This window comes from Amia ocellicauda, chromosome 12, assembly GCF_036373705.1.
Source record: "Amia ocellicauda isolate fAmiCal2 chromosome 12, fAmiCal2.hap1, whole genome shotgun sequence".
Lineage (NCBI taxonomy): Eukaryota > Metazoa > Chordata > Actinopteri > Amiiformes > Amiidae > Amia > Amia ocellicauda.
In genome coordinates, this window is record NC_089861.1 from 10,528,621 (window position 1) to 10,556,224 (window position 27,604).

At 43.5% G+C, this 27,604-nt stretch overlaps 1 protein-coding gene across 1 annotated transcript; it reads left to right on the forward strand.

Annotated features, from left to right (window-relative positions):
• The first annotated feature begins 464 nt into the window (after nt 1-464).
• Nucleotides 465-26,936, forward strand: hspa12b (heat shock protein 12B). Its single transcript, XM_066718325.1, has 13 exons — nt 465-908; nt 9,262-9,307; nt 10,329-10,426; nt 13,940-14,064; nt 14,262-14,448; nt 15,358-15,462; nt 15,840-15,956; nt 17,807-17,984; nt 21,438-21,524; nt 23,244-23,348; nt 24,524-24,782; nt 25,027-25,130; nt 25,736-26,936. Exons 2-13 carry the CDS (start codon nt 9,280-9,282, stop codon nt 26,377-26,379), a joined length of 2,037 nt encoding a protein of 678 aa, XP_066574422.1. The 5' UTR covers nt 465-908; nt 9,262-9,279; the 3' UTR covers nt 26,380-26,936.
• The last annotated feature ends 668 nt before the right edge of the window (nt 26,937-27,604 follow it).

Sequence of the window (27,604 nt, forward strand, 5' to 3'; positions counted from 1 at the left end):
CGATTAAAAAGAGAAACCACAACTCACTTCTGCCTCCTTGATTGAACTTTAAAAATACACAGGGATGCAGGAGGGAGGAAACAGAAAGGTATACGGGCTTGTCATGATAAACTCTCCTTGGGGGGAACAAGGGGTTAATTTTTGGTTCCTGACTGGAAGGCACTGAACCAACAACAGGAAATGATTTAGAGACCTTCCACAGTGGTGATTTTAAAATGCAGAGGGAAAGAGGCACAGATAAAAGAGAGAAACCAGGGTGCGGAGGGAGGGAGGAGAGATACAAAAGACGAGAGAAAGGGAGAGGAAGAGAGAGAGAGAGCAGTTGACAGGGGGAGAGAGGAAGGGAGACTCTGGGAGACACAGGGGTTTCCAGTTCAGACACAAAAGGGGAGGGGGGGGGTTGGTTTGATTTGTGTATGTTGCAGGCTCCATCCAGCCCCCAGCCCCCTCCACCCAGCCTCTTCCACACGCACACACAATGTATTCCCCATTAAGTCAGTGCCCAGCCTTCCCTCTCCCTCCCCTCCCCTCCACACTGGAGCTCCTATGTGGGTCTGACTGCCTGTGTGCCTGTGAGTGTGTGCTGGGAGTCCCTCTGAATCTCTGTCTTACTTGCATTCCACGACAGCCCAGGGAGTCTGTCTGTCTTACCCATCGATCTCAATTGGCCATAACGGAGGAATACAGCGCAGAAGAAATAGAAGTTGGCCAGAAGTTCTTGCGGTTAAGCACTCTTTTTAATTCAGTGGTTTAATTTTCGGTGGTTGAATCCACTGTTCGGTGGGAAGCAGACCTTAGAGCATCTTCTCGACTTTTTTTTTTTTCCTTCTGCTCTTCTGTGCTGGGATATTTACTCTCAGGGATTGTCTCTTCAGAGAAGGAAAGGAACATTTCATTAACCACCCAGGGTAAGTTCAAAGCATTTTTTGTATGTCTTGTGTCTTGCAAAATACTATAAAACAACCCCAAAAATCACCTATAAAAGTAAAAGGGACAAAATAATGCAAGTGTGGGAATCAGGTGTTTACACTGCTGTTGTAATTGGCTGGGCACTTCAGGAGGCAGATGTCAAATCGTTCATTCTCAGGAAGAGTGTTCCGGAAAGCCAAAGACATCTATGGATTGATTGTTTGGAGTTATTTATTGTGGCTTATTTTAAGGGGAAATAGTAAAAGCAGTTATAACAGTGAATAGCATGATGACAAGATTTTCACTCATCGGCCAAATGATGTGCAATCTTTGAAAGTTTGTGGGAGTTGTCCTTTAAATAAGAATAAGAATAATAATAAAACAGAACTGTGTCATTTTATTTCCATATGTATTGTTTTTTGGTATTTGTTCCTGCTTTCTCAATTTAATCAAGTGTAAGTGAATACAAATACTTTTAACAGTGAAAACTACATCTTGGCATTACATACCAAGAGCATGCAAGCTTCTAATAATTATCTGGTTTCCTGTTTTCACCCAGAAATGACAGTTTACATTACTGGTGTCCCATAGTCTCTCAGGGGGGCATTGCTCACAGGAGGGCTGAGGTCTGTAGAGGGGTGAAGCTGCAGGGGGTTGCAGGAGCTTGGTCAGAGGATGATGTCATGTATTTTCTTGAACACGCTTTCAAAATCTTGCAAGTGCAAACAATAAATGCACATTGAGAGTTTTTCCCTGCTGATTTTTGTTTGATTTTCGTTTAAAGTCTGAAACATCACACAATCTCAAGTCTTTCATGATCCATGGGCTTCCCTTTTCCTTTATTTATTCACATTATTCAGCACGTTTATCTTCCCACTTGGCTCCTGGCAGCCTCAGTTCTGAAGAGCCGAGCTGTGAACGTGAGTCTGAGCTATTACCAAAAAATAAATAGAAAGTGATGAATGTGTCAAACAGGTAATTACAAAATCCATCCCATCAAGTCTTAATCTCTGTCCAATACAATCTCAAAATCAACCCACTAATTCTCCATTACATTTGTTCAGAACATTGTTTTTATAACTGAAATGCTTTACATTGTAGAGAATTTCACATTTCCCCCCCCCATAAGGATTTTATCAACACACAGGTGAATTAAGAGACCCCCAGTAGTGCAGTTGGGAATGGCCTCGTCTGCAGTGTCTGTGGGAGTGGAGTCTTGAGCCTCCGGAAATATACATTTGGATTTCTACACCAATGATCGAGTTACAGGGGGACCACAGAGAAAATGAAAATCAGACACACACACACATAGAGGCCTAAGAAGAGGGACTGGACGGCAGTGTGGTATAATGGTTGGGGCTCTGCTCTTGTAACTGGAGAACTGTGGGTGCCAATCCTGAGAGACACTGCCCTAGTACCCTTCAGCAAGGTACTCTACCCTGACAGATCCTGTAAAACTGAGCTCTGCAAATGGGCAGCTGAGATATGCACTTTAGAGAAGAGTATCAGCCATGGAAGTTAATAAAAGAGGAATCTAAGGGGTCTGTTCTATCATGTTTCCCCTTGCTCATGTACATTAGTTGACCTGACACATTTTGAGACATAGGTACTTCATTGGCATAGATGTTGCGCACCAAATATTCAAATAATAAACTAAGATCACTTGCATGCAGTTCTGAATTAGACTGACATTCCTCACCAATGTACTTGAGGCTGAGGTAGACCACACGACAGTATTCCAACCATTATATGTTGGAGTCATTGAAGACATGAAAAGATAAGATGTGGTCTTCTTTATTCTTTCTTTAAGAGGGAGGGGGGTCGTTGTACAGATGTTGTATAAGTTCTTGTACTTGTGGATTTGGCCTGTTGTCTGTGTCCTGCAGACAATGTGACCGAGGAAGTGAGGAAGTGGTTCTATTGCATGTCACTGGCTGCTGCCGCTGATAAATTTCACAGCCTGTTTGAGACTCGATTAAGTCATAGCAGTCAGGGGTGTGTGTTTAAATCCTGCAAGCAAACCTGAGAGTTTATAGCAGCAATTAATGTTAACCCCTACCTCGTGAGTAAATGCCGTTTCCACACTGGCATAGTGACCCAGGTCTAATCCTATCCATTTTGCGAGAGGCTTTTTCACACTGAACGTTTAACAAGTTGGTTTGACCCAGGATCACAGCAGCAAGTACATAATGCACAGACCCAAGGAACAGGAAGCTTCTTTAATCTACAGGCTATATTTTGTATGACTTTTGTTTTTTTGAAAATGTTGAGGGCAGCAGTACAATTCTGCTCGGTCTACCATAGTAAATTTGTCCTAGAACCATGAATTTCTCAGCGTATTCTAAAAGTCTAGTGGTGTGAAGGCATGTTAAAGCCATAGGAAACCAGTGTGAAATTATGAATAAAAAATCACAGTGAAACCATGTTAAAAGTGTAAATCTCCTATGGTACAGTAGAAGATAAACTTACAGAAGCGTAACCTCAGTGTGACTGCGATGCACCATGACACTCAGCTGTGCCACAATCCTGAGAAGTAGTGCAGACTGCTTTCATATCCATCTCTCCAGGATCTACATTGAGACCTAACTGCAGAGTCCTGCATTTTAAAATTCCACAAATTGAAGAGGGAATTATTTATCTAGATCACATAGAGTTTTCCCATACCCTTGGTATAAATAACAGCCTCTTGCATGACAAATCATAAGAACATAAGAAAGTTTACAAATGAGAGGAGGCCATATTCGACCCATCGTGCTCGTTTGGTGTCCATTAATAACTAAGTGATCCTGGGATCCTATCCAGTCTGATTTTAAATGTTCCCAAATTTTCAGCTTCAACCACATTGTTGGGGAGTTTGTTCAGATTGTGACGCCACTCTGTGTGAAGAAGTGTCTCCTGTTTTCCATTTTGAATGCCTTGAAGCCCAATTTCCATTTGTGTCCCCGGGTGCGTGTGTCCCCGGGTGCGTGTGTCCCTCAGGTGCCTCATGATGGAAAAGGCCAAGCCTTTTCAGATGTTTTTGAGTCTGAGACTTTTTGTGCTTGGGGCTTTGTCATGGCTCTGTCATCTCCATGAAAAGGCTACTCATTTTGATGTCGCTTTCAGGATGCAATTGTTTGAATTCTAGTAATATCCTGAGCAGGACCCACTTCTCAGCTCTTCTCTAGTGATTTGAAGAATTGTGTTAGTAAGAAATTGAAAGCGGATCAGTTCTTAGGCAAACACAGACACAATGACAGAAACCCAAACCAAACACAAATAGCTGACGTATCTCTCCATTTGCAGGAAGCCTGGCCTCTATTTGACAACACAATCCAGCTTGTTGATGTAATTGTTCCAAAGTTACTGTAAAAACAGTGGTACCACTCTGTTTGTGGTGGCAAATGCTAACAGCCATAGTGTGAAACGGCAAAAAAAGATTATCTAGAAACTGGAAAATTCCATGGGAAAAAACAACCACAACAAAATCCCCAAAAATAAACAAGCAAGGTAAACGTGGTACCCCTGCAATAACTTTCCTTTTATTTTATACTGAACAAGGAGGGGTTATTTGTGAATCTGTAATATGCCATAGTTGACTGTTGACTGAGTCAGCCAGCATTTGCTCAGCCTGTGAGCCCCCAGTGTTCCTACCCACATGAGGTGTGTTTTGGCCCATCATGCTCAATTGGTTGCTGGTAGTTTATGAATCCCAGACGTTTGCCCAACTGATTCTTGGAGGATCTCAGCTTCAAAAGCACAACTGTGGTAGTTTGCTTTCATACACCCACACATTTTCCTAAATCTACCTGCTCTTAACTTGTGTCCTTAGGTCCTGACCAGTTTGTGTTTTACTTCATGCATCATACTCCCCTTATGTAAGTTTGCCATTGGAGTCTTAGGATTTTAGGCATTACTAAGGTTTTAATATATTTTTTTACAGAGGTATCATGCATTCACCATGTTTTACTACACTGGACAATGGGAATACTACAATATACCACGATCAAGGTTTCAATGGCATGTTTACTGTCATAGGTTACCAATGGTTTACTGTAAAAATCTAAATAAAACCATGTTAAAAGTACATAAATACTATGATTAATTCACCAAGGTCAACTTGGGCCGTAAGGGTCAGTGTAAACGCCTGTGCATCATATTGCTATATGTGTAATTTAATTCCCTTACATATTCTTATGTTACACTTTGATTGTTTTAACTTGTCTGTAACTCCATATAAAGCTGCATTCTGTTTCAAAAATAGTAATACTGCTTCTATTATTATTAATACTAGTGCTAATAATAACTTATCTCTGATGAGTGAGTAAGAGTCTGGGCTTAAAACTCTAATATTACAACTCCCAATGTTTGCTACTGTCAGACTCCTGAGAATGCAGGATGTTTTTCTAACTGCCCCAATCATTCCAACATCCACCATAATTGCACAACAATATAGGATGAAACTGAATTGGCATGAAAATGTGTTGGAGTCAGGTTAAACAAGGATATCATTGTAATCAAGTCTGTTTATTTAAAAAGTCAGGGTTCCAAACCCACACTCGAGTCCCCTGCAGATGTCTGATGCCTTTTCTTCACATCAGTTGAGCTTGAGAAATATAATAATGTCTGGCTTTAGTGCATGTGGTTATAGTGAAATGATTGGTGATGGCCCATAAGGGAGTTGGATCGGTATTGTAGAATAGACTGTCAGAGGCTACAGTAGTTTTTTGCCTGTTCCTGCTTACTGGTACTAAACAGGGTGGAAAATGATGAAACACTGAAAAACATAAGAAAAAACACAATGAACGAATGGAAAGTTTGATTTTGTACAGTAAGTCTTTTTAAAACAGGCATACAAATCTTTGTTGGAGCTATTGCATTTCATGCACAAATATAATTGTATTGGGAAAAGGGGGTATGTTTCCCTATTTTAAAACCAATGCCTAGGCCCTTGCACTTGGCTTGGCACAGGAGAAGTATTGCAGACAATCCTCATTTCCACATTCTGAAACCAGGGAAATCACACAGGTATCCTGCAGTAAAAAGCATTTAGATATAATCTTATAATTGTTTCTATACTGGGACTGAATCAGGTTTGTGATGTATGAAAGGGCGTGATCTCTTCTTGGAACACTAAATGTCTGATGCAAAACTAACACATTTCCCAGAGCATCACACTCTTCCACACATCATTCCAGCTTGCATGTTTTGTATGGTAGATACCTTGCCTTGTGCCCTGCACCTTCCAGATTAGGGTGCGGCTCAATGAGTCCCTCTACTGGATGAAGTGGTTATTGATAATTGATGGATGGATGCATAGTTTTATAAAGATAGGATTTCCACTATTGGTGGTGAGTCGTTATTGAGGCTTAAGCAACCATCAAGTGAAGTCACTGGGGTGCAGAATCAAATCAACACTCCATACTCCTCCAGGATCATCAATGCTATATAGCTCCCACTATAGCAGCTAAAGCTTGTAGTGTCTAATCGTGACTAGTAAGCTACACTGTTTTATTTACTGCAGCTTTGGCTTGCTTATAAATGCTTATTCCTGATTAAATGGAGACCATTAGATCAATAGACCATTAGACTATTAAAGTTTGTGTATACTGTACTTTGTAATCCAGACTAAATAAACAGGAGCGATTCAGGCTTATCCAGGCATAGAATAAAGGTTGGAGCTCTCATATTCAATACATGTCCTTCCAGACAGTTCCCAGGAATGAAGGCAAACTGTGTGACCTCAGCGGCTCCTGGGCCAGCGCATGTGTATTAAATCTGAGCTTCACTTTCAGCTCCCCCCTCCTGTTTACCTACATTTCAACAGGGCCTTTTCAAAGCCTTCTGCTCCAGAGCAAAATATGTTACATTTTGCTCAAACTAAGTCCAAAACAGCAGTAGATCAGACTGACTAAGACCAAGAGGTGGGAACATAATGCAGAATTCAGAAAATAACAATTGAAAGGACTTTGCTTTGCTTCTTGATGCATTATATTGGATAAAGAAAAATGAAAATACATTTATTTTGTATAAACATGTAGTAAATCAGTAGTTACATGTAATTATCAGTTTGTTGACAGAAAACTACCAAACATGGAAGCATTTCGTGTTAGTCTCAATTCAAAATACAGTCATTTAAAGGACATTTTAGTTACATAATATAAATAAAAGAAAATACAAAGAGCTCTGATCAATGCATAATCACCAATACGCATCTGTCAGACTGTACTTGTAATATAGCAGCTTATTCGCCTGAGCTGCTCAGCACTCTTGTAATCTTGCACTTCATATAACTATTCTTCCTTATGCTCCTGCTTTCTTATACAGTACAACTTGACTTAGCTTGGAAATCTTCAACTATACAAGCCCTTCCTCTGCTGCTAACAATGAACTCAAGTGATTCCTGTTGTGTTTACCATTCAACCCTTGGGATTCTTGCATTACATCATGCAATAAATACTTTTACTGCAACAATTGTTACAAGTACTCTGCAACTGCTCTGTAGCTACTGCACCTGCAATTGGAAGGGTCTGCTAACGTGTGTAAACTTGACACCCCTACTGTCTGTGTTCCTCTCTAAAATGCTCTTTGTATGAGCTCAGGGCAGCCATCTGCACATAGACTAACACGGGCACAAATATTGGCGTGGGTTTGAGTTTTACTCACAAAACAAACAACTCCTGAAAATCATGTTTGTCTTTGGCTCTCCCCCAGGCTGTGAGTAGCCAGGAGCCCACCCACACATTGCAGACTGGCTATCGCTTGCATGATTGCAGTGCTTACGACTCAAGGCAGCGTGTAATGCACTGTGGCTTTATCATGTGCCTGATCAACTGTAAACACGGATAGGTAGAGCTAAGTGGGGATTTGTAAAAGCCGCCACAGTGTTTGTGTAGATTATGGTATGTGTGCAAAACCGAGCTTTCCAAATACCCTCTGGCTGCAGTTCCACCACACAGCTGGCCCTCTCTGTGCTCCTTTCTGCCTCTCTCTCTCTCTCTCTCTCTCTCTCTCTCTGTCTCTCTCTCCCTCTTTCTGTCAGAGGAGTTGGACCAGGTGTCTTACATGATATATTTGTAGCATTAGTCTGAGCTTCACTCCTCCCATCCTTGATTTTGTACCCATTCCATTGCAGTCTATTTCAGCTGCCTGCATGTCTGTTATGTCATACTGTTTATATACTTGAAAAACTTGAAAAAGGCCCTTTCCCTTTTTTTTGTTTGTAGGCTGTAATTGACAGCAATGATCTCAGAGTGTTAATGTACACTTTTAAAATACAGCTGTTAGCGTGAACAGCTCTGGGGAGACTAGTAATTTGTTGCTCTGCAGGACACACTGACTCTGGTGCCACAAAGGAAGAATTGACAAGCGGGGTATATTTATTTATCAAGTCAAAGAGGATTTCCCAGTTATTTTCGATAGTGATGCGATGGGATAGATATCCACTATAAGAAAATTAAAGACATCTGGAAGACTCCTATTTTAGTAAATTCTTCTCTTATATTTCTAAATACACAAGACTAGCAAAACACAAGCTGGGATTTTGTAAGGAGATCTGCTTCTGTCCCATCTATCTATCAGTCAGATTTGTGGAACTGGCTCTTATGATGGATGTTCACTAGGCATTATTAGGCTTTTCCTGACTTTACTAGGGTTTCTCTGACTTTAGCTTAACCTTCCTTTCAACAGCTTGTGAAATCTAAATGTCAGGTTCCCAGTTAGAACATTTAAATCAAATATTTAATTATGTCTGTATGGAATTGCTTCACAACACTCTGGGGTCCACAAACAGTCCAGGTCTCTGAGTTGTAAAATAATATATACCTATGTATTTATGCACTTCTGTACATAAACAACCTTTGTTCATTGTTCTTTTTCATGGGATTTATTATCTTTGTGGGGACATGCTCTCAAATTTCAAGATTCCTGAAAACAAATGTAGTTGGAAAACTGAATTTGAGCGTTTGTTTTCTGAGATAGACAGTTCTCTTTATATAGATGACAATCCCATCCAAATGTTCTGATTGTATTCCACTGTGTACATGAGTCGATCTAAAACAAATAAAACAACATAGAGCGCTTATGCATAGGAAGTTGCAGGGTAGATTTAAGGTCAGAGTTTTTCACACAGCAGCAGTTCACTGTCAAAATAAGTTTTCAGAAAACTGTTGACATGGCAGGATAAACATATCTAGCTGATGCTTTTCCCTATAAACATGATATATATATTTTGATTTTGTACATGACTTTTGATATGGGAGTTAACCCTGAGGAACCCAGATTTTCTTAGCAACAGCTGAAGTCACATACATGCACTTGATTGACAGCAATTGTTAACTCGGCTGCTCTAACACACGCCATGTTGTTTTCCAGGCTGCGCCACGTTGGCAGATGCCCAACATGAACAACCTCCAGACAGGTAGGACAACACCTCTGTCCTCTTCTCAACTCAAAAAGCTCCAATACACAGAGATCGTCAATGAATAACTCACGGGAGAGCTGTGTGTTTTACAGTCCAGCACTGTCAGTCCCCTGGGATTATCTGCAGTTAAAGATAACATTCCAGTCATTCCCATAATGTACATGCTCTTAACCTCCACTGAGACGTGTCAGTACAGTGAGCTGTGAATAGCGTGTGTTGGTGGTGTTATTAAGTACAGAGATTTGGGAGAGTGGTACCAACAGTAAACAGAACAGGTGGAGTGTGTTCTGGAATTTGGGAGTGCATTTGTATACTTTGGTACTGTCTTTCAACTGTAGCAATGTGGGATTATCTGTTTCCTTATCAACTAAGAATGAAGAAGATACATGGGTACATGGCTTGGCACCTGATCATGATATTGACTGGTTCTCTGAGGTTGGGAAACTAATTCTGGTGGGCGCCCCATTTATAAAGAAAAGTAAACATTAGGAGAGACAGTGTGGGATGCAGACTGTCTGGTTTGGACTGTATGATCTGAGGGAAACATTTGTCCATCTTGAAGAATACTTAGGATGCCATCCTATTGTGTGTCCCAGCACATGCTACTTTTCTTTGTTACTTAAATCATGTTTAAGTTGTGTTTATCTATCTCTGGGACAGTGTTAATTTGGACCTCACTATGTGCATTTCACAGCTAGAGAGGTCCTCCTTTTCTTTTTCTGCCTGAGAACAACACTTTGAAGAGCCATCACTTTCATCTTAGCCTTTGCAAACTTTACAGATGAACACACTGCGATGATGAACTGTAGCTGAAGTCTGTATAACAATGCCAGTTTCCCAGCCAATATCAATATTGATTCACTCCCCAGCATTAACAGAGCGGACAGTGACGAATGAAGACGGATGTGTCTCTGAGAATGTGTTGTTTGGAATAGTGCGAGGAGGAGATGGTGAACAAAGATCATGGGTAACAGACACACACACTCCTCCCCCCTCTGACCCCAGGCTTGTGTTTCAGGTGCTGGAGGAGACGGACTCGCTGCCCTGTCGCCCCCTTGCTCCCCCTCTCTCGGTGACAGCTGCAGCATTGCACCCCTCACGCCCTCCCCTTCCCCGGTAAGCTCTGCTAAGTGTGCGGCCCAAGTTGAAGTTGTGGGATCATTGTTCTTCTTTTTCTTCTTCTTCTTGACTCTGCATCACAGGCTCAGATGTTGCCTCTATCCTCTCATATTGTTTATTGCAATGTCGATATATGCTTTCAGTTGTGCTAAGTAAAGTAATTATTTTGACCCAGCCAGTCACAGAAAGTTTATTCTCCCTAATGGGTCTTATCAACCTTGTTCTTCAAGCTTGACAGAAAAGTATTTGTTTCAGCTGAGCCACTATCCACCAGGCCCCCAAGTATTTTTAATGTGACCCATTAGGGCCATATCTTGTTTCAATCCTGCAAATTATATTTATTTTGGGCCATTTTTCCCAAAAATGTTCTGCCAGCTATACCCTGGACCCCAGGCTGCAGTCTAAACAACCACTGTTCATGTTTATTTTCAAATAGCCCCCTGTTAAGAATAAAGTGGGTCAACATGTTTCAGGGTATAGAGGTGGTTGAATCAATATTACAAGAGTAAAATCTTTGTTTTTTCTTTCCACATTAAATAATAGAATTCATTATGAATCAGGTAGTTTACATTTCATGTTAAATTCACGTGTTATGTTTTAGTTACTTTTTAACAGTATTCAAAGAGAAACATAACAATATTTAAAGCTGTGGTTCTGAACGTCTTCCCAGAAAGTCAAGAATGTGAAGTCCTGGGTGAAGTGGTTGTGGTTTTCTGTAGTTGTGTTGATTCAGCCTCCATATCTCCCACAGCACTTAAGAAAGGCCCTTAGAGCTCACATTTCCCAGCGCTGTACCAAAATAAAAATATCTTTTGAGTCATCCTCAAGTGATTCTATCGCTGTATCAATGTGGGATTTGAAACTTTCAAACTTCCAATTAAGCCAATTCAGTGCTTTTTAGATTCACTGCAGACTCTACACTTCATAAATTCCCATGTGTGTCCTCACACTGTGCTCACTAAAGCTGGAACCGGGCAACCTTCTACCTCACCTCAATGCTCTGCTGCTATTGAGGATCTGTTCAGATCTCTGGAACATTTAACATATGAAAGAAAGTCCAAAGCCTTGACACAGAGATGTTAAGCATTGCATAAAATACCAAGCAGAAAATGGAGCACACACAACCACAGCATCCTCAGGTGGTCTGGCCTCCTGCTTTATTTAGGTCATAAAGAAGGATGATACTGTATTTATATACACTCACCTAAAGGATTATTAGGAACACCTGTTCAATTTCTCATTAATGCAATTATCTAACCAACCAATCACATGGCAGTTGCTTCAATGCATTTAGGGGTGTGGTCCTGGTCAAGACAATCTCCTGAACTCCAAACTGAATGTCTGAATGGGAAAGAAAGGTGATTTAAGCAATTTTGAGCGTGGCATGGTTGTTGGTGCCAGACGGGCCGGTCTGAGTATTTCACAATCTGCTCAGTTACTGGGATTTTCACGCACAACCATTTCTAGGGTTTACAAAGAATGGTGTGAAAAGGGAAAAACATCCAGTATGCGGCAGTCCTGTGGGCGAAAATGCCTTGTTGATGCTAGAGGTCAGAGGAGAATGGGCCGACTGACTCAAGCTGATAGAAGAGCAACTTTGACTGAAATAACCACTCGTTACAACCGAGGTATGCAGCAAAGCATTTGTGAAGCCACAACACGTACAACCTTGAGGCGGATGGGCTACAACAGCAGAAGACCCCACCGGGTACCACTCATCTCCACTACAAATAGGAAAAAGAGGCTACAATTTGCACAAGCTCACCAAAATTGGACAGTTGAAGACTGGAAAAATGTTGCCTGGTCTGATGAGTCTCGATTTCTGTTGAGACATTCAGATGGTAGAGTCAGAATTTGGCGTAAACAGAATGAGAACATGGATCCATCATGCCTTGTTACCACTGTGCAGGCTGGTGGTGGTGGTGTAATGGTGTGGGGGATGTTTTCTTGGCACACTTTAGGCCCCTTAGTGCCAATTGGGCATCGTTTAAATGCCACGGCCTACCTGAGCATTGTTTCTGACCATGTCCATCCCTTTATGACCACCATGTACCCATCCTCTGATGGCTACTTCCAGCAGGATAATGCACCATGTCACAAAGGTCGAATCATTTCAAATTGGTTTCTTGAACATGACAATGAGTTCCCTGTACTAAACTGGCCCCCACAGTCACCAGATCTCAACCCAATAGAGCATCTTTGGGATGTGGTGGAACGGGAGCTTCGTGCCCTGGATGTGCATCCCACAAATCTCCATCAACTGCAAGATGCTATCCTATCAATATGGGCCAACATTTCTAAAGAATGCTTTCAGCACCTTGTTGAATCAATGCCACGTAGAATTAAGGCAGTTCTGAAGGCGAAAGGGGGTCAAACACAGTATTAGTATGGTGTTCCTAATAATCCTTTAGGTGAGTGTAAGTATGTAAGTATTCATGGAAAAATATGTCGGGGGTGTGTGTGAGTGTGCTCAAATTGAATCAGGTATGCTGATCCCTTTGAATGGGGCTTCAGGGTTTCTCCTCTCCTGGTTGGCCCAGGCTAGTCAGGAGACAGTGAGATGTTTTCAGCACACACTCCTCCACACCTGCCTACTGACTCGCGCCCTCGCAGATTATTTTAATACTGTTATTACTTAGCAAATGAATTCCAGGCAGCCCGCCGCAAGGAAAAAAACTAAATAAAACAAGAGCCTGAAGGAATTTAACCTCTCGGTTTGCTTGGCCCCATTTCATTACATGTGTTTTTCCTGGGTCTGAGCTTCTGATGCTAGTGACAGGGCCTTTTCCTGTGACAGTCCCCCTGTGTGCTGTATTGCTGTCTGTGTCAAAACCTGCAATTCATTTACGGACTGCAGAACAAATCCAGGATAAACCCCAGGGTTTTCGTTTCAGGCTAGTTCAGGTTTTTGGTTTGTTTTTGAAAGTACGGTAATTATTATTTTCTTGTCAAGCTCTTTATTTTACTTTCCCTCAATGAAATAAAATATAAATGTACTCTCATATTGTTAGGTTGTAATCAGACCTGGAACAGATGTAGCGGATTTGATGTTTAGTTTATGAATAAAATAGTTTACATTATGAAAAAAAAAAGCACTGCATTAATTGTTTTTGAAAATGATCCAATATTTTCTCCCAATGTACAATTGTTGGACAATCTTCAAATATGAGTAAAGAGTTGGAAAAATACTCACTTAACAGCAGCAGGTGTAATTGATACAATAATTGCATTACAAGGTGTCAATTCAAGGTCATAACTGGGGTTTATTTTAAGCTGTTCTTATCCCAGGTCTGGTTAAAACTCTCTCTCTCTCTCTCTCTCTCTCTCTCTCTCTCTCTCTCTCTCTCTCTCTCTCTCTCTGATGTTCTCCTCCACGCCTGATGTCTATTTCTCCCATTTCGGCACAATCTCTCTGACCCTATTTGTCTATTTGTCTCACTTATTCTCTGCTCATCAGCCCCCTTTGTCCTGCTGCTTATATCTCCCTCTCCTCTCCCTCTCTCCTTACAGAGGGCAGACCCCAGGCCCCGTTGCACCCGTGCTTTCTCTGTGGTGGTGGCCATTGATTTCGGTACAACATCAAGCGGCTACGCCTTTAGTTTCACCCAGGACCCAGAGGCCATCCACATGATGAGGTGACGATCACTGGAGCCCCACCGCGGCCCTGTACACACCCACTAACACCCCACACATCTCACCCGTCCCTCACAGAGAGCCCTGCTATATTACAGTGAACAGCCATGGTCTGGGAGTCATTTGATTGGATAACTGATATGCTGCAGTAGTTGTGTCACTGTCCTGAGAGCGCTCTCTGTGCCCCACACCTCTACAGGCGCTGGGAGGGCGGAGACCCTGGCGTGGCCAATCAGAAGAGCCCAACCTGTCTGCTGCTGACCCCCGAACAGCGCTTCCACAGTTTCGGCTTTGCAGCAAGGGACAGCTACCACGACCTGGACCCGGAGGAGGCGAGACACTGGCTCTACTTTGATAAGTTCAAGATGAAGATACACAGCACCACAGTAAGTATAATATATTTTACATACATACACAGTAAGCTGTCACCTAGGGAAAAGAGAGAACATTTTATTTAAAGTATTCCACCTTTACTACATGTACTTTTCCTTCAGTACCTTGAATGGCAATACAAATAGAGAGCTTGTTACCAATTCATAAAATTAAAGATTCATTTGTATTATTAATTTGATAGTGTTTGCCATCTGGAATGAACTTTCAAGTCACAATTCAGACAATCAGACGTCAAATCCATTTCTCACTCAGTCAACTCAGTAACATTGATTTGTTCACTCGGGCAGTTCAGCAGCAGCAATAGTGAATGATCGTGTGTGCTGCCCCCAGTAATCAAGCACTGATATACACCGATCAGCCATAACACTATGACCACCTGCCTAATATTGTGTAGGTCCTCCTTTTGCCACCAAAACAGCCCTGACCCGTCGAGGCATGGACTCCACTAGACCTCTGAAGGTGTGCTGTGGTATCTGGCACCAACACGTTAGCAGCAGATCCTTTAAGTCCTGTAAGTTGTGAGGTGGGGCCTGCATGGATCGGACTTGTTTGTCCAGCACATCCCACAGATGCTCGATTGGATCGAGATCTGGGGAATCTGGAGGCCAAGTCAACACCTTGAACTCGTGATTCATCAGACCAGGCCACCTTCTTCCATTGCTCCGTGTTCCAGCTTCATTTACTTGCTCAGTTCAACTTTTAAAGCATCTTCTCCTGTCTCAAAGTAATCCAGCGACTATGGTCAGTCAACTGGGTAGCCTACCGTGAGGGGTGGTACAATCTACTGTTCCCCGCCAGCTCCCTGCTCTTCTCCAGCTCACTGATCATCTCCTTAAGCTGACAGAAAGGGGGCCGGGGGGGCCGGAGGGGTGAAGACTAATTGACTGTTTCTCTGCGTGCAGGACCTGACAATGGAGACAGAGCTGGAGGCAGTGAACAGCCGGAGGATGAGGGCCATTGATGTGTTCGCCCATGCTCTGCGCTTCTTCCGAGAGCATGCACTCAAGGTGAGCACCCCATCAGTTCCAAACACTATTGAGACGTCAGCACCCGTGTTTATGTAGTCCCACGCTTTGGTGCTACACCCTCATTAAAGTTCATGAGATGCAGGTGGGAGTTCTCACTGTCCAGTCAGAATTGCTCAGATGTTGTGGTCCAAGGATGTTGTTTAAGTTGCTGTCACAGACAAATAAACCAAATGTATTTTGAATCAGCAGTTGGTTATTTATATTTCTTTACATTTACTCAAAATAAGGTAACAAGTATGCAATATCCTGTGACTAATAGTATCTGATATAGCTAAAATAGCCTATAAAGACAAAAGGAGTGTTGCTGGTGTCCCTGGTTAGGCTTTGTGTCAGTGATATGTGTGCTGTGCGGACAGGAAGTGAAGGAGCAGTCATCTGCCATGCTGGAGACGGACGACGTGCGGTGGGTGATCACGGTGCCAGCTGTGTGGAGACAGCCTGCCAAGCAGTTCATGAGAGAGGCGGCCTACTTGGTAAGAACAGATGCCATCTTAGTTTCCTCGTGAGCATTCCTTGGGTTCAAAGATATTGTACAGAAACATTTAATCCTGATGAGGTGGAACAGAATCCAGAAGATCTCGTGGCTGTGGATAGATCTGCTGGGCCGACTGACTGGTGGACGTGAGCTGAGGTCCCAGTTTTGGGTCTTCTGCACTGACTGTTACAGACATGGCGCCCCGGCCCAGGTCTGTCAGACGTGGAGATGAATGGCCTCTTTGGCGACCACTGCTTTGGGCGGGATTTCCTCCTGGACTGAGAACAATGTGAGAGTGCACGGCGAGACTGGCACACAAACAGAGGAAACTCCTCCTGTCAGGCTGCGAGCCGGGGAGGAAAGCAGCCGCCCCCCCACTCCCCACCCTGCCTGCTCACACGAGGCCTGGGTCTCCCTGCGGCACCCAAGCACGTCACTTTACTGAACTCAATTCTTTACTCTAATTAAAAAAAAAAGTCTCCTATTTGCTTAGCCCTGTCATCTTACAATTGCCTACCCACCCCACCTCCACCAAAACAAAAAGAGGTGGATTTATTGTTCAGATTTTCCCACAGTACTTCCACAGCCACAGTGTGATATCAACCACCATACCAAAGCCAAGCTCAGCAATGACAAATGGCCTCTGCAGTGAGTTCAAACCAGGCAACATCTCATCCCAGCAAACAGTCTTCTTTTAATTTACCTAGGGTATAAATCTGGCATCAGCCAAGCTACCAGATGTGGATGTCTATTTTATTTAATGGGCATGTTGGTTATAGTTGTTTTATCTATGTATCCAGGCCGCTTATTCTCATATGGCAGGGATTTGTTGTTGTCTCTTTCTCTGTACTTTAAATTCACTGATCACCACACCTCCCTAAAACACAATCAAAGGGGAGTGTGGATGAGAGTCCTCCAGGATCTATGCTTTAAGAGCTAACTATCCATTCATATTTCACAGGCTATCTGGCATTCATAGACAAGAAATGTTACATGATATATGTGACAAATGATTCATAAAGTAGTACATTTTACCAAAGGCACCCCCAGTTAATTACGTTGGTCCGTCTTCATTAAGTCCCTGATATGAATCGCACTAACTGGATACAGCGCAGTCTAGCCAGATGCAATTGTCCATCTCCAGATAATAGGTATCGTGTCCTTGGCTGTTGCTCAGTGATATAAAGTGTGTATCCTTGCCAGACCAATTTATCAGGATTTGTCTGCTACTGAGCATCAATGCAAGCCTGTAGTACATCAGAGTCTTGGCAAAGTAGCCCAGCCAGCAAACAAGACGATCTTCTGGGGGGTTTAGCTTCACTAAACATGGGATTTTCATATATATCAATTTCAGACACTCTTCAGACACTCTTGAGGGATGATAGTTGAACACACAAGAACAATTATGAATGAGAGGAGGACAACTAAAAAAAGTGAATTAAGGGCAGTGCAACCATTAGGCAAACTAGGTGCCAAAATGTGGGGGGCATGGGAAAAAATTGGCAACACCAAAAAAAAGAGTAATATAGAATTGTTACAGAAAGTTAGATGATACATGTCATGACCAGACACCTATATAGGGGTAGGGATCAGTCACCACCCGAGAGCGAGGGTTGAGAAGGGACACTGTCTCTAACCTGAGACACAGTAACCATGGGGGGTACCCAGGTTGTCAGTTTGCCTAGGGCTCCAATTCTCTTTCACTGTGGCTGGTTTGAAAATCATTAATCCCTTTCTTCAGTCAACAGATGATAACTGTTCCCAAAGGATGGCTTGGTTGGCATTGTGAATATGTGTGAATGCTGTGTGTGTGTAAAATGTGCATGACTGGGGTGCTTGTCTCCCCAGGCTGGCCTGGTCTCTCCCGAGGCCCCGGAGCAGCTCCTCATTGCTCTGGAACCTGAGGCCGCCTCCATCTACTGCAGAAAACTCCGTCTCCATCAGGTCATTGACCTCAGCAGCCGCCTAATGGCCAACGGCTTCGAACTGGACAGCCCCCGGCTCTTTGACTCCAGTTTCAGACAGTGTAAGTCATCGCACACAAACGAATACTGACACACAACATGCAATCACACATAAACTGACACACAGATACACACATTTACTTACACACACACTGACATAGTTACGAACATGCAAAGGTACACAATTTACCCAACTGAGTCCCAATCCCCTCTGAAGGCCTGCAGATTTCCATGTCAATCAATGGGAAAAGATCAAATATGAAATTCCACAGACTGGGCGGTTAACTACAGCCCAGCAATGTTCAGAAGTGGCCATGATGGACACTAAACATGAGTTGCTGAAGAATGTGCTGTGTTTGAAAGGCGGTATCAGCTAGCCTGTGGATGTGAATGTGAGCAGACAAGGGCTGGGGGAGCAAGATCCCTCACCCAGAAGCCTCTGTATGTGCCTCAGTTTCAGCCCGTGCCAAGGGAAAAGCATTGCCAGTTCTCCAAGGCTGCCAGCAGCAATTTAATACTGAGCAGAAAAGAGAGTTTTTGGGATGTCTTTGCTTTGCAGTAATGTACCTGCCGTGAGCCAGCTGGCAGAGACGTGAGGGCACTGAATGCAGTGGTGGAGCTGTGGATGTGCTGGATTTACACATAAACTGGGTTCACTTCTCCACTGCAGAAAAAAGGGGGAATAGACTTATTTCTTTCCTTGAAAGAGGGATTTGTATGTGACTCTGTGGTGGTCTTTTCTGTTGTTGCTGCTAAATAACAATGACAACTGAAGGAAAGAATTAACTTTTCTAATATCCTAGTCCTGGAAAAGCCACACTCATTAAATATTGTCCAACTTACCTGTAAATGGCTGTGTACTGAGCGGGGATCTCCCCGTGACTTTTCAGACGGATTCGCTCTGTTTGTGCTTGCCTGTCCAAAAACAACTGATGTGTTAACAACAACTTTGAAATGCATTGTGTGGATGTTGCATTGTTAAGTCAATCCCTTGTTCTGTAACCTTGAACTGGGCATGTTTTGGTACATTCATCAGTGCACCCGGAAATAAGATGATTATATGGGGTAGGGTGGTTAGATCCAGTTGGCCACATTATATTTTCCTTTATAAAAGAGTACAATGGTAAAACCACAGTGAAATGTAGGAAAGTAAAGTAAAATCATGATAAACCATGGCAGAGCAAAGCAAATGCATTGAAATAATGAGAAGACCAAAGTCTTCTATCAGTTTCCTGTGCCTTTCCCTGTGGTTAAGGGTGTGCAAGTGTAACCTCTCAAACATTCATTCACTCTCAATTCATTCACCTTTTTTCTACCTTTCTCCTTGTAAAATAAGCATTGCCCCCCAACCAAAAAACAAAACAAAAACATTCCTGTTCTGAAATAAATTTGGATTGTGGTTTCTCCAAGAAAACTGACATGGTGCTCTTAAGACTGGGGTCAGATCGTTCTCACAAAAATATCCATAAAAATCACAAAGTTAAAAGTTCCCATATGTTCTTTATTTTGAATGGGTTTCCTGGCTGTCACTGCTTTGTGCCGAGCAAGTGGGTGTTCTCAGAAGATGAATGTTTTGTTCGAATTGGAGGTGGTTTATGGGATGCATGACTCGCAGGTCTTGAACTCCATTTAATGACCTGCTATAGGCTGTTCTCCATCTCACTTCCCTTGTCAAATGGCTTTCCAGACATTTCTTGGTTAAGACTCCCTGCCAATCTCCTGTTTCTCCAGTACAGCCCAAAAAATAAGCACTGGGAAAATGGGCCACAAGTACTTCAATGAAATGTGTAAGAAAATGAACAGGTGTGGTCAATAAAAATTGTACCTAAAGTAAACATCCCTCAATGGAATAGAAATATGAGGTTCAGTAAAAACTGTGACCTCAGTCTGAATGAGGTACGTCCGGGAAAGAAACACATCACCTCTGAAACATAGTGTTGGTAATATGGAAAGCAAAATAAAATGATTGTCCATTCATTGAGCTTTTTTTTCTCAAAGCACAGCCCATGCTCTGCAAAACCTCTGCAAAAATGTTGTCCGCATCTGCATGAGTTCTCTCCAATTTCCTTTCTGTTGCAGGAAAGTATGCAAAGAGGAATTCAATCAGAACAGGGCGAGGAGAGATGATCTCACTGCCTCATGTGGCACTCCTGTGTGTATTTAGCAGCTCCTTTTTGGCTTCCTTTCTTGGCTTGTGACAATGCACCAATGTGGCAGAAAGTAATGTTATGTAGGAAATATGAAGTCAGCCCCGCCTTTACATGCTAAAGTAATTCTGCATGAGCCACCAATCACATTGTCCTTCCAGCGACAGGTCAATAACGTCATTACTGTCAAGAAATTAGCCATTATCATCAAGAAATCAGTCATTACCAGTGATTAGTCTCTTATATAAATTGTTAGTTTTTCAAAGGAATGCTTATGTATTGCTTTTCAAGTATTGGTGGACTGGTGTAAAGTTTAACTTTTCTGTTCAGCATCTCCCCATGCGCTGGCTGGCCATTTTCAGTCAAGCATGAGATTAGCAGTGATTAGAAACTGATAAAATATTTTTGTGTGCGGGTGTGTGTTTTGTAACATAAATTACTTCCAGATTTCCTTACAATTGAAATGTTTTCACTTTTTAGACGCACAAACCATTTCTTCAGAAGAATGTGAACACAAACCTCATGTCTCCATTTGCAATTATTGTTTTGAATCGGTCAAGCTGTCAGACTTCATGAACAACCAACACACCCATCGGAAATTGAAGCAGATGCTGTAATAATTATATCTATATTTCAATATTGCTTTCTTCTTGCCAATGGTTACTGTCGGGCTTGGGCGTAAGCAAATTAGACATTGATGGGTGGGAATTTATGACAAATCCTTTGATACAGTCCCAAGGACACCATAATTTATACAGTTTCAAATTGCAAAATGTATGTTTGTCATAGCAGAATGTGAGGCAATGTGAGGAAGATATTTGTGCTTTACTGAAAATATGAAGGAATATTTTAAATGGACCCCAAATTATTTTCCAATAGGTGGGATTTTATTAAGGAATACACTTCGATTAACACCACTAATTAGAGAAATTACCCAGATGGGAGTTGAACATAGGTCCTTATGACGTCAATACACACTCATTGTTACTATGTCAAATGAACTGTTTGTCATGTTGCAGGTTTTCATAAAAATATATAATAATACCTTGTAGTATATAGTGCTTTTATAGTGCCTTTCACTCTAAGTGCTTTACAGTTGGGTGGGGTCTCACTCAAACCACCATTGAAGTGTAGCACTCAACTGCTATTTTGAACCAGTCGGTCACTGCAGACAATGCAGAGAAGTGAGGAGTTACTTAGTCAATTAAACTACAGGGGGTGGGAGGGGGTAGTAGGCCAGATTGAGAAGGCCTGACAACCAAGACATCAGGGTTGGCACTCAACCTTTTCGGAAAATGTCACGGGATCCGTAATAACCACTGGTTGACAAGACCAAGGGAGTAACATCGCCCCCTTGTGTCTCCACAGCTCGAGAGCAGCTCCGCAGAGCCCGGCACAGCCGCACCTTCCTGGTGGAGAGCGGGACAGGGGAGCTGTGGGCCGAGATGCAGACAGGTAGGCCACCCAGTGCAGATCCACTTCCTGTAACCATCCTAAAGCAGGGGTTCCTCAGCTGGACCTAATCAGTTGCTGAATTCAACCAATTTAAGTCCTCACTGTTGATAATTTAAAGAGACTTACAGTATAAGAACCCATTAGATTCACTCCTTCCTGGACTGGGGCAGAGGATCTTTGTTTTGCAGTGACAGAAACCTATGCTATTCTTTAGGGTCAGGGTACAACTTCTGCTTAGTTCTCAGTTACCTATTTGAACTTATTTTGCTTCATTAGAAGTGTTAAGCTGTTGACCATCAATAAACCCAGCAGGCCTGCTGCTGTTCAACCCGTCAAAGTTTTTCCCTCACAAGCTAAATTATCCTCACAGTATTTTCCCCCCTCTCAAACATAAAAGCACATTTTTAAACACAAACTTCACAAGAAACAGTGGCCATTCTTTGTTCTGCAGCCTCTCGCTAACTGTCTTCAGTCGGCCAACCATAGAGTTGTGACTCCCAGTGTGTACAGGCTGGTGTGTGAGTGTGTGTCTGTGGAGGAGGGGAGGGGGGCTGACTCCCTGGCTTTTGTGGACACATCTGTCTTTCAGCTGCAGATGTTTCCTGCTGTCACTGAGTCATTTCAACCCCCCTACCCCCAGCTCTGGAAGCTCTGCCATTCCTGGAGTCTGGCTCAGCTCTCCGAGACGCACGGCCTACACAATGGCTGAGGAACCCTCAGTGGACTTCTAGTACAAACAAACAATTGGTAGTAAACTTCTGCTGTAAAGTTCAATACAGCACACAGCACACAAACAAGAGCAGGTTGTTGGTAGTTCCTGCTGTTTTGTACAGCTTGGGTAGGGAGAAGTATCTGGCTACACATATAGGAAGTCCTTGATTTCAGCTGGGAAGAATGCAGGAAAAGAGCTGCACGTACACAGTCAGTAGATCTGCAAGGGTGAAGTAAAACATAATTATTGTCATTGTAATACATGCAACAAATCAGTTTAGCCCATCGATGCACATCCTGTTTGTAAACACTGAATATGCCCCATTCTTTCTTTTCCTCTTTCATATTAAATACATTCGGAGCAACAAAATGTTTCGTACAAGTCTTCTTTTTATAGCCAGCCACCTACTATTGTTTTTGTTGTGCTATGGACATCACCTAGACTGTTTCAATGAACTTGAGAGGATCCCTCTAGTAAGTGATGTTTATTGTGGCAATATGAACACTCCAGTGCCAGGGGGCTGTCAGTGCAGCATGCTCTCTGTGGTAGTGGGTTGGCCTGCCATGTTAATGAGGAGCAGGGGTCAGCACAGAGGTATGTGTGTAGGGCAGTCCCTGTGCCCCTCAAGCCCCCTGCCACTGTGTCCTGCTGGGCTAGAGAGACACCACAGTGGAAAACACAGGAAGACCTACGAGATGGACCTGGCGCAAGTGGAAACAGACACTTGCTTTCGGTCTCGGTTTCCCTGTGAAATCCTGGTTCCCAACCCAGTGCCCAGAAACCACATATCCAAGCAGCTGTTGGGCAAGTGCTGTCAGTCACTTGGATATGTAGACTACCATCAGAAGCCCTTGTGGAAGTGTTGATCCCCTGCTGAATTACATCAGCTGTGCCCTTGAGTGAGGTAACTCTCTGTAATCACTGTTACATTAAACAGTCAAAGTTTTCCAGGAGTCATGTATGCAGTGAGCTGGGCAATGGTTGAGTGTTTGTTGTGTCTGTGCCAGGTGACCGGTACATCGTGGTGGACTGTGGCGGGGGCACAGTGGACCTCACTGTCCATCAGATAGAGCAGCCGCAAGGAACACTGAAGGAGCTCTACAAGGCATCGGGTAAGACTGCCACTGCGTGCGCTGTGAGACGGGCTCGGGGCCCTGCAGGGCACACTCACCATAAAACTAAGCTCAGCTTTCCTGATATTGTGTACATTTGCCATGTGTTTCTGTAGTTCACCAATAACAGATCTTGTTCACTCTTTGCATTGCTGTGTTCTTGGATAGTAAGCTTCACCATCGATCAGGGTATGTTCGGTGTAAATAATGATAATAAGAAAAACAAAAACAAAGGTTTGCGACACGGAGCCCCGTCTCATGGAGGAACTAATATCAACACAGGAAACACATGCAATGTATGTTCAGTCAAATAGCACAATTGCATCGGGTTTCCAAAACAAAATCAAGTGTGTCGGTTTAAAGGCTGATTTTTCACCAATTTGTCATAAGAAAAATCTACAATCAGGACAGTGAGAAGGACAGGTTAGATTTAGAGAGGTGAATCCACATATAAAGTAGTGCACAGGACACTTGTTTCATGAATGCACGTAGGCTGCCTTTCTTTGAATTTAGTGTAAATTGTTAATGCAAACTGTCTACACATAAATAGTATCAATATGCTTTCCACAAAGCTCTTCACAGACATTCTTTCATCTACTCCTCTGAAAACATTGTGTGACTTTTTTGTTATAGCAGATGTGTTACTGTCTAGACAAGAAAAACAAATAATACACTTTTCCATGATATTTCCTAATAATTCCGTATCAGATTAGTCACACTGTTATATAGCAAGAAGGACGTCTGCAGCATATGTGAGACAGTGAGACACCAGACTGCAGAACAACGTGAAACACAATACAGGACTACACTACTGTTACACTACTGCTAAAATAGCATTTTCAAGATAAGCCATTGACCACTTCAGATAGTAAGCATGTTGTCTCCACCTTGTGGTCACACAAATGCATAGCAATGTTGTCTGTCAGCGTCTGTGTGTTTGAGCTTTTGATTGTTTCTAATTATCATCTCTTTACATGTGTTTTTTTCTTGGTTTGTGTCTTTTTCACTGCCTCCGTTTTCTTTGTAGTGCTGTGTTTGTGTGTTTCTGAATTTCTCTCTGTCTAATTGTACCTCTTTGCGAGTGTGTATGTGTGCGTTGGGGGGGATTCTGTCTCTGTTTGCCTCCACCTCTGTGTCTAAATGCCTCTGTCTGTGTCTGTGCGTGTGTGAACCAGGGGGCCCGTTTGGGGCAGTGGGGGTGGACCTGGCGTTCGAGGCCATGCTGTGCAAGATCTTTGGGGCCGACTTCATCGAGAGCTTCAAGGCCAAGCGGCCGGCAGCCTGGGTGGACCTGACCATCGCCTTCGAGGCCCGCAAGAGGACAGCCATGCCGGGCCGAGCCAGCGCCCTCAACATCTCCCTGCCTTTCTCCTTCATCGACTTCTATAAGCAGCACCGCGGGCACAGCGTGGAGACGGCCCTGCGCAAGAGCAAGTACGTCACCAGGGCTCAGACACGCATGTTGCCATTGTCACAGTCATTTGATTGTTCTGCTTTATAATTCAATATAGTTGCCAAGCTTCAGTGAAACTCATGAATGATTCAGTTTCGTCATCTAACCTCATCTGATTTATGACCGAGGCTGGGCAAAGGTATTCAGATGTCTTGGTGCTGTTCGGGCGTCAGCGGTGGTCCCTCAGCCCCTGTCTGTGTGTGACATCCCTGCTCCTCTCCGCAGTATGAACATCGTGAAGTGGTCATCACAGGGCATGCTGCGGTTGACCCCGGAGGCCATGAATGAGCTCTTCCAGCCCACCATCTCACAAATCATCCAGCACATTGGTAAGACATGGAATGGCTTGAACCTCAGTGAACCCCAACCACAGCACAAATAGGCCACTGCTTTAACATCTAATAGAGCACAAAGAAAATGTTCTTGAGAAAATGTATAGTGTGTACTGACCTACGTGTGTAGCTTAGATTGAACCCAATCTGCCTTACCACCAAATGTGGTTGTATAATATTAAAGATTGACTGAACCGTGAGGAAAATATAGATAACAGTAAAATCCATTTCAGAGTCATCTGGTAACTGTAAGTACCTCTCTGTGTGTACGAAGCAAATGACTGTGTGTGCACTGAAAGAATAAATGTCAATATAGACTACGGCCTCAGCTCTGATCTGAGCAGCAACGGTCACACTGCCGTTTCCTGTGACAGTGCCTCTGAGTCACTGCATCTCAGTTGTTGGTCTTCAAAATACATTTCCCTCTTCCCCGCTTCACTACAATGTTTTTATTTGGAGGTGTGTAATGATAATAATGATGTATCTCTTTATTTGACTTTCCCTCACTACACAGAAAAGAAAACCTACCTGTACTTCTCATGGTGATAACACGCATCTCCTTCTCTCATTTCTTCTCTCTTTCTCTCTCCTCAACTGCACAGCTGATCTGATGCAGAAGCCCGAGGTGCGGGGCGTGCGCTTCTTGTTCCTGGTGGGTGGCTTCGCAGAGTCACCAATGCTGCAGCACGCCGTCCAATCGGCGTTCGGCCGTGGCTGCCGCATCATCATCCCCCAGGACGTGGGGCTGACCATCCTGAAGGGGGCCGTGCTGTTTGGCCTGGACCCCACGGTGGTCAGGGTGCGCCGGTGTCCCCTCACCTACGGGGTGGGTGTCCTGAACCGTTTCGTGGAAGGCAAGCACCCGCGCGAGAAGCTGCTGGTCAAGGAGGGCCGGGAGTGGTGCACGGACGTCCTGGACCGCTTCGTCTCCGTGGACCAGTCCGTGGCGTTGGGGGAGGTGGTGCGCAGGAGTTACACCCCGGCCAGGCCCGGCCAGCGCAAGATCATCATCAACATCTACTGCTGCAGCAGCGATGACGTGGTCTACATCACCGACCCTGGCGTGCGCAAGTGCGGCACCATCACTCTGGACCTGCCCGAGTGGCAGCCCGGGGATGGCGGCCGTCGAGGGCGCAGGGAGATCCGCGCCACCATGCAGTTTGGCGACACCGAGATCAAGATGACGGCCGTGGATGTCTTGACCTCCCGCTCCGTCCGAGCAGCCATCGACTTCCTGTCCAACTGAGTCCCACAGCCCTCTTCACTCTTCCCTCCTCTGCTCAGCTTCGACCCATCGCACACATGCAGGGGGCGAACGAGACATACTTTTTCACCTGTGTAATACTTACTAATAACTATTTAAATGACTCTTTGACTCTCTTGTCTAGACAGCACATTCCAGTTTGACTTCATCCAATGCGTCAGTGTTATTAAGAGGTGCTTACGGATCATGAAAAAGGAAATTGCAGGACAGGTGTTGTAGGGGGTAAAATACAACAACAATCTCTTGGAGTGTTGTTACAATTCAGGATCAATCAGTCATTTCTCTTGCCTAGTCCTGCCCTTTTCTATGAAGAGCAGTCTAGAAAAACCTTCACTTCAACTGGCATCACTTACAGGACTTTCATAAACCTGACTTAATCACACTAGGACATGGAGGAAGCAACACTGCAGTGTAATGTCTGGGAAATTGTCCAGGGTCCCACCTGCTGGACAGAAGATTGTAAAGGACAGGACCAGTTCAATGCTCTCTTGTTCATAATCTTCCACCATAATCACCATTTATAAAACTATTTAAACGAATGTTTCTATGGCATTTATACCTTTGCTCCAAATGGTCATAAATACCCAGTTGTATTTGTAGAAATTATATTTATAGTACACTTTGGTCCTAGTATCATGCTTTCAACCAAGCTATTGTTAGAACTGGAACTGACTGAATCAAATGGTTTAGCAGTTCCACACAAGATAAATTATTTTTTCTTTCACAAATATGATACTTATTGGCCTATGGCATTTCTTTATTCAACTCTTTCCAAATGTTTACAAAACTAACAGTATTGTTCATTGGGTTATAAAAGCACAGACATTTGTAACATCATCTTCCTCCTTCTTGTCAAGTTTTGAGGCAGCATGTGATTGTCCTGCTGACTGAGGGAATGTCCACCAGAGCAGCAGTCAGGTCGAGACCCCGGCGAGGACGAGGAGCCACCGATGAGCTTCCGAGACGCTTTCTGACAGTTTTCTGCAGAAATGCTTCGGTTGTGCAAACCCAGTTTCATCCGCTGTCCGGGTGGCTGGTCTCAGACGATCCTGCAGGGAAAGAAGCAGGATGTGGAGGTCCAGGGCTGGCCTGGTTACAGGTGGTCTGTGGTTGTGAGGCCAGTTGGACGCACTGCCAAATTCTCTTAAATTATGATAGAGAAATGAACATTCAATTGTCTGGTAACAGTCAGCATGCCAACTGCACC